At 42.5% G+C, this 15,925-nt stretch overlaps 1 protein-coding gene across 12 annotated transcripts in view; it reads right to left on the bottom strand.

Moving 5' to 3' along the window:
* The window catches only part of TBC1D30 (TBC1 domain family member 30), an 84,661-nt gene that overhangs the window by 10,992 nt on the left and 57,744 nt on the right, over positions 1-15,925 (bottom strand). For all 12 annotated transcript variants that reach the window (XM_072741669.1, XM_072741675.1, XM_072741667.1 and 9 more), the window contains 4 exons: positions 14,542-14,710; positions 12,122-12,290; positions 7,920-8,025; positions 1,077-1,189 (listed from right to left, as the gene is read on the bottom strand). In XM_072741669.1, coding sequence (XP_072597770.1) covers positions 1,077-1,189; positions 7,920-8,025; positions 12,122-12,290; positions 14,542-14,710 — 557 coding nt within the window. The remainder of the gene's footprint in view (positions 1-1,076; positions 1,190-7,919; positions 8,026-12,121; positions 12,291-14,541; positions 14,711-15,925) is intronic.

Here is a 15,925-nt window from a genome sequence, read left to right as displayed (position 1 = left end):
GCCAAATTGCCTGCCACAAATATTGTAATAATTAAACTCCAACCAGCAACGTGCAAGAGTGTTTCCCTATAACCTCATCAACAGAATGCATGTCAACCTTTTGAACTTTTATCAATCTGACAGATATAAAAAAAGTCTCATCTAGTTTTAAGCTACATTTCTCTTGATGTAAGTGATGCTGCCTCTTATGTAAACTACCCATTGCCATTCTTTCATCATTTTTTTCAGTTGGGTGGCCATTTTCTTATTGATTTCTAGGAACTTTATGTATGAGAGATTACCAATTACAAATATTTTTTCACGAATATTTCTGTGCCTGCTTGTGGAGGTTTTGTTCTGTTCTTAGTCACGCAGAAAATTATTTTTTAAAGTACTTAACTTTTTCCATAGTGTTTTTGAGTCAGTTATTAAGGCCTTCCCAGTTCCAAAGAACTAAAAATATTCTTCTACATTTTCTTCTGCTAATTTTATTATTTTTTTTTCCACTTAAATACATTTTTCACTATTGATTTGATATTTTGGTACTTCTGCAATTCAGGTCCCCGGAGCCCAGAACTTGATAAGTTTTCAAACACTAAATTCCTATATATACATATAGGTATATATGTGTGTGTGTGTGTGTACACACAAATATATATATATTATATATACTAATATATATAAAATGTTTATATATTTATATATATTAAATATATATATATTTGTCAACTTCCATCTTTACATTTTTTTTTTACCATCTTTACATTTTAAAGTAGCTCGTCTGTCTCTTCATGCACCTGTCCTACACTATTTTAATTATTAAAATGTTTAGTATTTGATATTTTTAAATAAGTTGTAGGGTTCCTAAATATCCCTTCAGTTTACGTCCCAATCTGCTTTGGAAAGCACAGTTTTAAAAATCTCTATCTTGAATTTTAATCAAAATTTTGGGGAAAAGAGACATTCAGATTTTAAGTGCCAAAATACTTTGACTATATAGATCTGGGGCTTAACAAATATGAAGTTACAATAACACATTAAAATACTAAGTCTTCTATCATGAAAACAAGAAAGGGGGTGAGGAGGAAAGACCTTACCCAGAAACTGAGGTGGGTTTAACTGTGGCTGGGAATGGTGTAATGTTGTAGGTGTATTTTTCCCTCAACTCTGCCAATTGTGGGAAAGGGAATGGAGCCATAGAATAAACAGTCTGAAAAACAAAAGCAAAAATTCCAAGTCTGAAATGGTGGCTTTAAGCAGCTTTTATCAATCCTGGAAAAACATTAAAGTTTTATAATTTGGATTTGAAGAGGTAGATTGTGCTCCTCACACAGCAGGTGGAGATTCTACTTCAATACCTGCTTTAGACAAAGACAAAAGAATATTGATAAACACAATGCTGAGTCCTCAAATCAATCCAGCTGTGCTGGGCATTCCAGGTGGTGAACATGGGTGGCAGGTGGGGGCAGTCTGACTTCCTCCCAGCCCAAGTGACAGGTGGGTTAATTCAGAAATTCACAGTTCCTATTACTTGTTTTGTTTTGTTTTGTTTTTAAGCTGGGCATGGAGCCCAATACAGGGCCCGAACTCACAACCCCAAGATCAAGACCTGAGCTGGGATCAAGAGTCAGATGCCTTGATCTGAGATCTAACCATCTGAGCCACCCAGGCGCCCCCTCCCTATTACTTCTTTAACAAAGTACGCATCCATGATCTTCATATGTAGGGCTTATTTGTTTCAAAGCTTTGATGATTTTTATAGACATTTAATGTCAGCCTTCTGGACAAAATTAAGTCTAGTGGATGATCTTATGATCACCTGCATGCTTTCTCCAAAGATACCACCTTTTCAAATGTCTGTGAATGAGTTCTAGGTGAAAATTGTTAGCTGTTATTTTTAAAGAAAAAAAAAGTGACAGGGTGTAAAGCATAGGCTGTTAAAAATCTATAAATAAAAATGGGAAAAGCACCTGTGCTTCCTCCAGAATTTCAAAATTACATATCACTTATCAGCAGGAGGAAAGTAATTCAGTGCGTTCTCTTAATTTTACTAACATGTAACTGCTCCGAACATACGTCTTCAATGCTTCAACTACTCATTCACCAGAAAATGTATATTAATCAGACTTTATTTCATGTCTCCCAGGAAGCCATTAACCAAAACTAACAATATTATAGGTCAACTACACCATGATAATTTTAAAAAGAAACCCCTACCATTTGGATTCAAGTTTAAAAGAGGAAATTAGTAATGCTAGGAATTGCAAAATTCCTTATAAATGAAGTAAGACGTCTCACTGAAGACAATTAGTAGGATAGCCAGCTAAAGAGTCATTTGTGTTTTATTTTTGCCAGTTTTATAAAAAGTTACCAAAATATTTCCTTGTCCAGCCTCATGAAGGGTGGGAAGGAATGGGAAGAACATCCTGCCCCTACTTCATCCCATCCTGCCCCAGGGTAATTGGTCCCAGCTCTGCAAGCTCCTTCAAGCTTCCACTCAGCTTCAGACACCTGACCAAAAAGAAAACTGGCCCCATTGGTGTTTTGGTCTTCCTTTATCCTTTACTTTCAGTTAGTCCTTCAAAAAAGAAATCAGTGCTCCTGAAACCAATGTGTTTATACTACTTTTTCACATATATTCACTCACTTATTCGAAGGTCTTACATCTGAAGGCAAGTTAATGCCAAAGATGTGCACCACACATCACCGCGGTCCTCAAAGCACCTGAGAAGCTCTACTCTAGGTTTCCAACTTCATAAATCAGAGATTTACAACAGATTCCCAGAAAGATACATTATGAATCACCTGACAGCACTAATTCATCAAACACTATCCTTCTTTTGGACAAGCATCCACATCCTTGTCATTTCCACGCCATCACTGGTGGAAAAAAGTAAAAATGGTCCAAGGGTGCCTGAGTGGCTCAGTCAGTGGAGTGTCCAACTTTTGGTTTCAGCTAGGTCAGGACCTCAGGGGTCCTGGGATCGAGCCCCGTGCCAGGTTCTGTGCTCAGCAAGCAGTTTGCTTGGGATTCTCTCTCTCCCTCTCCCTCTGCCCCTCCCCATCACCGCATACCCTCTCTCAAATAAATAAATAAATACATCTTTAAATTAAAAAAAAAAAGTGAGCAGTCCAAGGGCAGATCCTACATCATGGCACAGGAGCGCTCCCCCCCCCGCCCCCGCCCAGGTAACAATCATTACTGACGAGCACTTCGGGGTAGGTTTCCCCAGCACCTACAAACACTTCTAACAGCAGCACCCCGGTTTTCTCTCTATTGCCCTCAAGGAAGTCATGAGAGACTGTCAAACGTCTTACTGAAATCTCTATACACGATTTCACCCGCATCCTCCCAAACTCTTTTCCACACCATGTCAATTTTTTTTAAAGCAGCCACTGCTAATTTAAAAAAAAGAGGGGGGGGTGTGATTTACAGAAGGAAAAACCCAGCAGATTATTTTGTGTGTGGCACAGAACTGAAAGAACTGGGGAAGACCACCAGGAAGACAGACTCCTTCCACGTCTTCAGGCTCAAAGATGAAGACCTTACGTGCAGCCCACATTTTTCATCTGGAGCCATTTCACGTTTGCTGACAGATTTATGGCCCACCATAATTGGATCCCAGCCACTGAATCAATTTTTTTTTAAAAGAGTGAATACAGGAAAGAGAGTGCCTTGAAATGACATTCACCATTTCTCTCCATAACATTCTATGACGCCAAGGAAAAACGGCAAGTCAATTTACGATCCAAACTACCAACATACGCTTAGACAGACATTTATATTTAGGTACTGCTGGGAAAAAAAATTCCATTTATCTTTTCATTAGTGACACGCTTTACAAAAAAAACATAAGCTGAACAAAATTAGGCTTAGTTCATCTCCACCCAGATGTTCCCCTCAGCAGAAGAAAAGCCACTGAAATGGCATCTAATCAATCAAACCGCAGCCTGCGTTTTCCCCTCTAGGATTCTCTTACAGCAGGGAAACGAGGTGGTTCTCTTTTCTCCTAATACCCAAGACTGGAAATTTCTATAGGACAAAGATGGTGTGTGTCAACATCTCTCATTTGTTCTGGCAACATTTAAGTGAAATAAAATGTTGCTTTATTTTTCTGAAGGGGATTTCAGCTTTGAGAGAGGCATGTTTTGAGTAAGGTGGACGCTGTGTACGGGGTGGTAGGGGAAAAGCACCAGGCCGGGAGTAGCAGACTGGCTCCCAGTCCCAGGTCTGCTCCTAGACAATCGAAGAAACGCCACACACTCACTCTCTGTCAAGTGATAGAATTGGGTTGATCTTTAAGCTTCTTTTATTTTTTTTAAAAAGATCTTATTTATTTATTTGAGAGAGAGAGAGAGAGAGAAAGAGCAGGGAAGGGGCAGAGGGAGAGGGAGAAGCAGACTCCCCACTGAGCAGGGAGCCCGAGGCGGGGCTCGACCCAGGACCCTGACATCATGACCTGAGCCTCAGGCAGACGCTAACCTGAGCCCCCCAGGTGCCCCTTTAAGCTTCTTTTAAGCCAGTGTTTCCCTAAGTGTTGTTTAAAAACCACCTGCATCTGAACCACCCCTGGGCTAAATGTCTGCATTCTAACACACTCCTGGGAGGTTTCCTCATACACCGTCAGGTTTGAAAACCACTGCCTTGAGTTCTCCTGTTCTATGAGTCCATGTATTCACTGAGCAAAGGTGTGTTCTTCATAGCACTCTAGGTGTTATGAGGATGCTGAGTAGAATGAGGCCCCTGTCATTAGGGAACTTACCACTTCATTAGAGAATTAAGATTAACATACTTGAAAAAATACCAAATAATGTAAAACTGTCTATAATTAGCATTGTGTCAGTTGTTGAAACTCTGGATCGCAGTAGGAACACAGAGGAGGCCTCGCTGAGGGCTGAGACGAGGGAGGCTGGGCGGGGGGGGGGGGGGGGGGGGGGGGGGGGAGGAGAGGGACAGCCGGGTGACCCATGCTGGAGGTTCCAGCTGTGTGGTGGTGGGGAACACCTTGGAGAGGTGACACACAGGGCAGCCAGAGTGTATCTCCAATGCAACCTGTCTCCATACGAACCCATCTCCCTCCCCGCCATGAACTCAGCTCTCCTTCCTAAGCCAGAGACTTGTCGGTTGCCTTTGTCTCCCCATTTCTTTCTCCCATCTTCTTCCCCCACATCTATTCCCATGGCCACGTCCTATTGATTTCACCTTATAAATATCGTCTCTGTTCCAACCTTTCTATCCTTCACGGCCTCTCCCAGGCTCCTGCTGTCAGACTTGCCCCCTTCACAGAGCTGCCCCTGCCTGTATCTGACAGCAGCCACAGCTCAGATCATTTTCCCTCTCTCCTTAGGACCGTTCGGGTCTTCTTTTCCCCTTTCCACAGGCTCCACAGCCTCCCTAGAATTCCAGCAAGCACGATTTCACAACCACTAACCTGAAAGGTCAAGTACGATCCTTACCATGGGTTGTGGTCTTCCCCACCCACCCCAGATACCAAGCTCCTTGTAGGTTCCTTCACACACCCCAAAGTTTTCCACTGCTAGGCCTTTGCTCATGGACTCCCTCAACCACGAACCCCTTCCTGCTCTGCACCACGGCCTCCAACATACACAATCTCACGTGTGCATGTATCCACATACATCACACACACCCACACAGAGCTCGACCAATGCCACCCTTAAAGGTAAAACCAGATGTTATTTTCCTCAAGGAAGCCTTCTGACAGATAGAAATGCTCAAGAATATCTGGAGAAGTTAATATAAGGCCTAGAAAACTAGGATGAAGCATTTTAGTTAGTGCAGTTATTAACAAGGAAGCACTGAAGGCGTGCCGAGGAACAAGGAGATGACCCACCCAGTGTGGACCATCACTCTGACAGCAAAATACCAATCACATTAGTGCAGAGGGAATCTGGAAGGAGGGCCACCATCTGTGAGTGTCGTTTAATTCAGCAAACATTTATTGAAAAAGAGAAGTAGGGAACTAATTGCAGACTCCCAACAAGTGTTTGCTTAATAAAGTAATAAATTTATTGAGCAGCTCTAGCAAAAGGCAAAGTACTAAGTATGTATGAGCAAAGCACAGTCCCTGTCCTTAAGGAGCTTAAAAATATCACTATGGAAATAAGATGGTCTTCAGTCAAGTAGAATGTGATGAAGGCTCACAAGAGATGTACAAAGACAATGTCCCGGTGATTCAGAGAAATGGGAGATGACTTTAGTTGAGACTCTCAGATTATGTTCCACAGAGATGACATCTGAACTGGAACTTTCCAGGAGGTGGCAGGCTGTAAACATGTGAAGGAAGAAGGAAAAGACTGAGCAAAGGGGACACAGGTGCGGAGGGGGCACAGGTGTGAAGGGGGCACTGGTGTGGAGGAGGCACAGGGACAGAAGGGGCACATGTGCAGAGAAGGCATATGCCTAGGGATTTCTGGAAGCCCTGAAGACAGCTTGAGTTGACTAGAATTAAGTCAAGGGTACAAAAGGAAGCAGCCATGGCTGAAAAGATAGGTTAGCACCAGACAGTCAAGAGCACTGGATGCTAAACTAAGGAATCCACACTTCGTTTTATAGGCAGTGGGTAGCCACTGAAGTTTCGTTAGGGAGGGAGAAGGGACAATACCTAGACCCTGAGTCCTGCCTTGGGCATATGAATCTGCCAGTTCTGTGGGATGTAAAGAATCTCATACGTGGAATATGCCAAGCATGGACATCGCTCACAGAGCCATGTTCAATTAAAGATACTTCCCTCCGAACCCTTCCTCCTCTCAGACAGGAAAGAAGGAAGAAGAGAATGTAAAGAAAAGTTAAAATAAAAATTACAAATATTCAGGGAAGTTCTATCAGGTGGTCAGCATTCTCAGTGAGTCAGGCAGCTGTCTGCTAAAAAATAAGGGATTCTGAGAAGGAGCTGGAGGCGTCAGGAAATGAGCAAAGGACTAGAAGGTCCCGGCTTCTCAAGCCCTATGTCAGGGTCTGAGTTCTCATTTTCCAATCTGTTGACTGGACCCAAGCATGACCTCATGCATGGAACCCAATATAAGGGTAAAAGCTGAAACTGGCGGAAGGGGAGAGAAATCACAAAGAAAGACATACGGCCCAAAGCCAACCTTAGACAAGACCTATGGCTGGTTGGTGGGCAAGAGGAGCAACCAGGAAGAGAAGCAGCAGTGAGAAGCATCAGAGGGAAATAAGGGTAAAATCATATTACAGAACCTCATGGGAGACAGAATGTTTACAAATTTGCTATCTATCCTATACTCACTATCAATTTTAATGCCTCTGTGAATATGAAATTGAGATACAATAACCGGCCAGAAAATAACAAAACCCTTCAAGTCTTTCATATTGAAACTTAAGATTAATACACAAACCAAAATGCTGATTGAAATAACTTCCTTTAATCCTCAATAATTTCTCCCTCAAAATAATGATGTTACCTCACAAATATCCCTTGACAAAGGTTAAAAATCAAATTTAGTGGTGCCTGAGTGGCTCAGTTGGTTGAAGGTCCAACTCTGGATTTCAGCTCAAGTTCTATCTCAGGGTCCTGGGATAAAGACCTGAGTCGGGCTCCCTGCTCAGCGGGGAGTCTACTTGAGGATTCTCACCCTCTGCCCCTCCTCTGCCTCCTCATTCATTCTCTCTCTCTTTTCTCTCTCAAATAAATAAATCTTAAAAAAAAAAATCAGATTCAGAAGAAGTACCTGGTAACATGGGGTGGGGGTGGGGAGTTTGGAGGTTGGACTTTAAAGCAACACAGCTTGAAGGGAAGCATAACAAACATCCATTACCCATTTTTTTTTTCTTTCCTCCCGTGATATAGTGAGATTCTGATCAAATTATACATAGATTCTTGGTCAAGTGAAAAACTAAATCTGAGAGCTGGCCAAACATACTTCCCTGGGTTCCCTGAAGTGAGGCCAAGCTGCTCACTCACCTGCATGAGTTCATGGCTTTCCAGAAGGTCATTCTCTAGCATCTCCTGGGTAAGGCGCCCCATGGTGCTATAGAATTCATCTGCTGTCTCACAGCATTCTATCTGCCTAGACAAAGAAAGTACAGAAGAAAATGTTTACAACCTCCATGCTGTTTATCAGGTATAGACCGCAGGTGCAACAGATGTGTTGCCTCTTGCCATCCTATCGATTGAGTTAGCAATCAACAAAAATCACAATCCTAGGACTTGCCCATGGCTTTGTCATAGCTTGCATGTCCTGGCTTACAATTCTCTGCTATTCCCAAATAAACCCATTTTGCTAACTTTTTTTTTTAAACCACAATCCTAGTACACAGTCTAAAAAACAAAAACAAAAACAAAAACAAAAACACCAAAGTCAACTTAGAGGTACTTATTACGGGATATGTCTTTCCCATCTGCCCCCCGGCCTCATAGCCCCACCTGCAGCATCTTTATTATTTTCATGTGACACAGGCTACACATCAGAATGCCCACCACTGATCAGAACTAATAACCACAAAATCGGGTACTGAAGAACAATTATCCCCTGTAGGGAATCTGGGGCCCTTAATCTGCAAATGGTGATCTCATTGGTAGACAAGGACCAAATCACAGGAGAAGTGAAAGATGAAAAATACAAGAACAAGAACTTTCCTGCATATTTCATCATCCACAGGATGTTTTCACAGGCAGAAATTTTTCAGTTCTTTTCGGGGCACTGCAGACAGCTAGAGATAAGGCCCTGCTTCTTGCATTTGGTTCTGCATGTAAATAAAGAATCTGTCACCTGGCAACCTATAAGGCAGGTTAGACTTTCATCCTTCTTCTAGAGGGGGGAAAAAGGGGGAATAATCTAAAGCAAAGAGGACCGTGGGCAGCTCTTTCTGCCCACAGGTCCTGCCCCTGTGTTTTAATAAAACGTTTTTTGCACGGATAAATAAATAAATAAATGCTGTGTATTGGTTTTCTCTATTACAACAGTCTTTGTAAAGTGGGATAATTGTATTTGCACCCCCAACCATAAGACCAACATTTTGACATACACTAATGTTGGAGAATTTCCAAAGGGCCATCCAAAACAAATATGATGATGGAAAAACTTCAGGTTCTGGAGTGCTCTTCAGTCCCAGTGCCATTAAATGAAATAGACTACTGAAGTGTTACTACAAAACTACGGAGTAGCATGCGGGCATAATTGAAAAAGTGGTTAAGTTTACCCTGGAGGGCAAGGAAGGGAAATAATGCTTCAGAGGAGTTCTGAAAAATATTCTCTGGGTTGACAAGGAAGAAAAAGCTTTCCAAAGACATGGATGCAGGAGACGGCAGGCCCTTCCCAGGCCCTGCAAGGAGCTCCACGCAACCAAAGCTGCCCAGGAGGCCTGCATGGCCAAGGGCAACAGCGAGCACTGAGGGTACTGAGCTGCAGACAGATGCCAACGGGTCCTGTGCCACCTGAGCCTCTTCCGGGCCAAGAGTCACGGAAAGGCACTTAACAAGGAGCGTGGGAACAGATGTGCCCTCAGCAAGGCTGGCCAGGGGTAGCGTGGGGAGCGCAGGGTATGATGGGGAGACCAGGGAAGAAATACTGCATGAGACCAGGATGAGGAACAAGGGAGCAAGCCAAAGGCCAGCACCAGAGAGAAATGGAAACCTAAGAGACGCCAGTGAAGCTGAGCTGAGAGTCCACGGCTCACGTACTCCCAAAGCACCCTGGGTGAGTGAGAAGAAGAAATGCCAGGTTGCAGGAGTTAAGGGTGAACGGAGAGGTCCCATGGAGCTGTGGTTTATGATTTTTCCAGTGGAAAGTTTGTAGGGAAACATACAGGCACTGGAGTCCCAAAGTTCAGGATTAAGTCCCAGCTCTGCAACTAATGAGCTATGTGACCATGAACTAGTTAATTAACCCTCCTGGGGGAGCTTTCTCACTTGAAAAGGCAGGGAGAATAATCCTACCTACTTCCCAGGCTTATGCAGAGACCTGAATGAGACCATGTGTTTAAGCTGCCTGACATAATGACGGCACTGCAGGCACCTGCCTTTCGCTTAACAAGTGGCATGCCCCCAAAATGTACAAGTACACTGAGCAAGGACTCGGAAACATTTAAAATCCTACCAAGTGTGACTCCTATATCCCCTGAACTTCATAAATACATACTTAGTACCAGGAGATTCACATTATTAAAAGTGCAGATTCTGGCTGGCTCAGACTGTAGAGCACATGGCTCTGAATCTCGGGATTGTGAGTTCAAGCCTCATGTTAGTTGTGGAGATTACTTAAAAATCTTAAATTTAAAAAAAAAAAAGGGATGCCTGGGTGGCTCAGCAGTTGAGCATCTGCCTTCGGCTCAGGGGTGTGATCCTGGGATCTGTATCCGGCTCCCTTCGAGGAGCCTGCTTCTCCCTCTGCCTCTGTCTCTGCCTCTTTCTGTGTGTCTCTCATGAATAAATAACTAAATCTTTTTTAAAAAATAAAAATAAATACAATTAAAATTAGAAGTACAGATTCTAGAGCTAGGATTCCTGGGTTCAAAATCAGGCCCCTCCACATACTTACTGAGTGACATTGGGCAATTCACTTAACTTCTCTGTGGCTCAGTTCCCACATCTGTAAAATGGGGATGAGAACAGTACCGACATAACATGATGCCGGATAAGGACTAAATGAATTAGTTTCACATCTTGAGTGCTGAGAGCTACACTGGTTCACAGTGCAGAATCTCAGAAAAGACCAGACGGATAAATCCTGATCCTACACATACTGGATAGTTGGGAGTAAAACCAGAATCTCTTCTGTTCCTCCTGCCCCGTAACTAAGCACTAACACAAAGGTGACTATAACTAACTCAGCCCACAGTAAAGTGCTACACTTAAATCCCATGAACTAGTTATACCGGTAACTGGACTCTCCCACCCAGAGAAACTATCAAAGTTCAAAGAGCGTCAGGCATAGAATAGGTTGGAAATATAGGGCTGCAGAAAGATATAGATATTGGGGAGAAATGAAAAGATAAGTAAACGGTGCACCAAATCCCCAGCGGACTCACTTATTTGCCCAGCTGAAAAGCAGTGTACCATAAAACAAAAGCAAAGGAGACAGCTATGTGATGTTTAAAAACACTTATACACAATAATGATCTAAATCCCTAAATCGAGAGTTGGTGGATCTTAAAAAAAAAAAAAAAAAGTATGAAATGCGGCAAATCTCCCAGGAAACAACTTTTCATAAATGAAAAGGCTACTTAAAAGGTTTTTGAAACAAAACACTGGCAGAGATTTATTGGTTTTCTGACATGTTGTCTATGAGTACCCACTCAAGTCATTTATAGCTCTAGGAAAGAAACGTTAAAAACTTCTCTGCATCTCAACTCTAACAATTTCATCCTAATATTCCTTCCATTACCCAGAAGGTAAAATTTTAACAGTCATAATAAATTAGAAATGGGTGAAAATACCCTCCTTTTCACAGTCCTGCTACCAGTGACAAACATAAGGAACATCTATACAGTAATATGTTTGGGGGTAACAGATTTCATCACAGAATTAATTCTTGGTGAAAGGAAAGAAGTTCCATGTGTTCTTTTTTTTTTTTTAAGTAGGCTCCACATTCAAAGAGGGGCTTGAACTCACGACCTTGACCTCAAAAGTCGCAGGCTCCAGGGACTGAGCCAGTCGGGTGCCCCCTATGTGTTCTGCTATTGACTATGTACTAAGTACCACAGAGATACCTTATACATATTATCTCATTTCATTTTATCATGACCCTGAAGAGTAGAACTAAATAAATACTAAGGATTCAAAAATCATCCAAATTGTGAATGTTAACCAACAAACTCAACTACCCCTCTCCCAATCTTCCTCTTCTAAGTTTCTCTTCCTGCCCCTCTTCCCAATTAGAGTCCAGGGAGAGGCTGCAAAGAGTAAACCAGCCAGGACACTAGCACTGAGGAAGAGATCTACAGCCATGGAAAAGCCAGCCCCCTTCCCCAACAGAGATTCTATTGCCCCCTCCCCCAGCCATCAAGAATCAGCCAACTGAGATTTCAGGAAGCTAGAGCAATTCAACAAAGTTCCCAACTTTCTCTTTTGCTCATGCTTAAATATAGATGCTTCCCACATTAGAGCACAACATGGCTTAAGGCCCCGCATACCTCAAAACAGAAAAAAATGGGGAAATCACTTACTCTCCCAATTTTGCCCAGATGGCCAGCGACACTCTTAAGATGATTTCCGAACCTTCAAAAAAGACTGAATCCCAGATCTTTAAGACTGTATGGTTAGGGAGGCAGGTGGCAAAGAGAGTCAGAAACCACTGCATCGTGAAGACGTTCGTAAGTGGGGGCTCGTATCCACCTGAAATAAAACAAACACTCTGCACTTTGCAAGATATAAAAATACCCTTGTTCAATTTTCCATGTCCACCAAATACACTTCCTGACTTATTTCTTTTTATCTTTAAAGTCTGGTTCTTCCCCCCACCCCCCACCCCTTTGCTCCTTCCTCTTTTTGGAAGGACAAAGGTATGTTTGATAAGATCTCAGTAAGATGACCTTCACAAATTCTTTATGGTTATTTCAGGAATTTTTTTGAAGATTCTATTTATTTGACACACAGAGAGACAAAGAGAGCACAAGCAGCAGATATGGCAGAGAGAGAGAGAGAAGCAGGCTCTCTGCTAAGCAGGGAGCCCAACACAGGCTCCATCCCAGGAGTCCCTGGGATCATGACCTGACCCAAAAGCAGATGCTTAACTGACTGAGCCACCCAGGTGCCCTGATATTTCAGAAATCTTATCCTAGAACTTAATTAGGCTCTACCTATTGTGGAGTATTGAAAATTAAGGAGAATGTTCTCACCAAAAAAAACAGGAGAAAAAGAAAGGATTTTGGACTCTTAAAAGCAGAATTCAATTTTCAAAACCCCGGAAAGCCTACTTTATTCAAATGCCGCTGATAAAAACATTGCTCATTAAGAGATTACTTGTCTGCTTCTTAAATTATGCACAGCTCTCAGACCACAGTGGAATTAAACTAGACATCAGTAACAGAAAGAGAGCTGGAAAATCCCAAAGTATGTGGATACTAAGCAACATGAAATTTTAAAATATTTTGAAATAAACTATATATACAGCTCACACTGAGGTTTCCGAATTCACAGTAAACACGGAGCTCTCTCTTTCTTCCTATGATGGCATTAAGTATGTATTCTATGAAACATAAAAATGGAGATATTTAAACTGATCCTTCCTCCAAGTTTGTCAGGCTATGCATTTACCCATGGATAAGCAAAAAGAGATCTATTATTCTCCTGCACTCGTCGTCTCTTCTTACCCGAGAACAAAGGAGCATCTTTGCTCAGAGACTTAGAATCTGTGAGTAGTGCTGATAGGCAAGTGCAGGACGTTTGGAGGAAAACATGGAGCCCAGGAAAGGACGTCTGACATGGGACAGGCAAGGCAGTCTATCTGGAAGCATTATGAAATCCACGCAGGTGCACAATTATACTCTGCAGCCAAATTACATAAGATTATTCAAATGGCTCAGAAGGAAATGCTGAGAGACTCCCAGGTGTCACTAGAATTTCCAGTGTACCATAATCACAGATTAGGTCCTCAAATCCTTTCATATTTTCCCAGATTGAAATGCATGGGTGGGGAACTGACAACCGTTTTATAGGAAACACAACAAACTTCTGATTATTCTTCCTGGGAAGTGCAGACAGTGGGTATAATCACAGCCACTAGCTCGGCGCTTCGGCAAGCTGGGTGATGCCCAGCAGACAGCAGTGACTCAGAGCTGCTTGCAGAGCAGAGTCTCCAACCCCAGCCTCAACCCAGTGCCTTCCCTCAGCATTCAGATTCTACCTGGGGGTCCCGGGGAGCCCTTCTCCAGAAAGAGCTGGCCCATTCACCGAAATACCCTTATGATGGATAGATAAAAGAAGCATTGGGATCCCTGGGTGGCGCAGCGGTTTGGCGCCTGCCTTTGGCCCAGGGCGTGATCTTGGAGACCCGGGAACGAGTCCCACGTCGGGCTCCCGGTGCATGGAGCCTGCTTCTCCCTCTGCCTATGTCTCTGCCTCTCTCTCTGTGTGTGGTTATCATAAATAAATAAAAATTAAAAAAAAAAAAAGAAGCATTAAACATTTCAATCCAAAAAGACTGTTGATTTAGCACCTAAAACTTAATGAAAATACATGTTCCTCTCTACATAGCCTCCATGGTTCAGGCAAAACTACAGTCTGTGAAACTGTACTGGAATTCAGTTTTTTAAAACTCCTATGGATGGATGCCAGCATAGAGCAGTTTAACTAGATGGTAAGGCATGGACACCAGTGTTCTTCTAGAGGGCAATATGTCATTTTAGGTGTTGATCTGATACCAGTAAAGTATTAGGTTCTTGACTGACTTGGCCACTTGACCATGGCCCTATGATTTTTTTTCAGCTGTTTCTGTTCTCTACCAATCTATTTCATTGTACCAAACGCCCACTAACAGAAATAACCTGAAAACAAGTATTTCTGCTCAAGGTTTAGGCTCAGATGTACAGTGGAATCAAGGAAGTAAAATATTTTCAAAGGTATAATGGCACTGAGTCATCACTACCTCCACTTTCCTTGTTTGCAGTTCTCTGAAGAGTATCCAGGTGCTGAGATAATTCAGGGAGCTTCAGTCTCAAGAGATCTCTGAAGACAGCCATATCCACAGACAAAGCCCGGAGATTATTAACAAAATAGCTTTCAGGAAGTACCTTATCAATAAGGTAAATCATGATCTGAAGAAAAAGATAAAAAATAAGATTGCTTCCTAAAGACTGGGATCCCAACATGCCCTAAATAGAAAGGACATATTCAAAAAATGCAGTTAGCCAAGCACACCATCCTTCAAAACATGTCAATATCAAATGTTCTGGATTTTCAAGGCTCATCTCCATGCTGGGCAAGGAGTAAGTGGCATAATTATTAAAGTATTATTAAAGTAACTCAGACCCACAGGCCACTGCTGTCAAAAGTTTCTAGATAAGCCACTAGACCTGAGTTCACCCCATAAGTAGCTGTGCTTGCACAACCCTCAGCCTTACTCAGAAGTCATGGAGCACATGCTCCACCAGCGGCCAGCAGGAATCTCAATACTGGCTCCCTGATGTGAGCACAGTTTCACAACCTTTATATGAAAACCAAGAGCTGAACCACCATAAAACACCCCAACTAAAGCCAGTCTCAAGATTCACTTAGCCTCAACCTGGTTATTAAAACTAAGAGTGGCTTTGGGTCCACTTTCCTCTCCCAGGAGAATACAACAAGGCTTTGTTTGAACAAATGGTACTTTGAAAATCTGGCTTTCTTTCATAAGATGGTCTCATAAATTCTTCAAATTACTATTTTCACTCTTACTTTTCTATTTGTGTTACCTTTGCAAAGATGTCAAGAACCACTAGAATGATCCAACAAAACACAAGAGTTCTATATGTCAATCCCTGGCCCTTTCCCTGTCAGCCTGTATACCCTGCTATGCTGTCCTCCCTAGAAGGCCACTCACTCCCCAGAGTACAGGGAAAACAAAATTAAGAATCAAGTCAGAGCCAGCCCCATAGGGTAGTCTCATAGTTTAATTTTCAATCTAAAACAAAACTCTATACTCTAAGAAAATTATCTCCCAGACCAGACAAAGGCCCATTTCTCCCTCATCCCTGGCTTTTAATTTCTACTTTTTTAGGGTCAGAGTTTTGACTAAGTTAATAAGGGTTGCGCCATACTCTTGAGAAGGTCCCTCTGAGACCTTTAATACAAGAGCGGGCAGGTGGAGCTTAGCAATGAAGGGAGTATAGAATATTCCATCTGTGGAGGGAAGAAGGACCTAGAGAGATTGATGCCATTTGATGGGGAGTGCAGATCTCCAGCAGAGCAGGGTGCCCTAGTGGGGACCTTGAACTTTATGAGTAAGGAGAAGAGGGATTTACAGGATGACACAGGCACAATTTAAAGGTAAT

This window comes from Vulpes vulpes, chromosome 16 (genome assembly GCF_048418805.1).
Source record: "Vulpes vulpes isolate BD-2025 chromosome 16, VulVul3, whole genome shotgun sequence".
Classification (NCBI taxonomy): domain Eukaryota; kingdom Metazoa; phylum Chordata; class Mammalia; order Carnivora; family Canidae; genus Vulpes; species Vulpes vulpes.
This window is presented reverse-complemented; position numbering and strand designations above follow the sequence as displayed.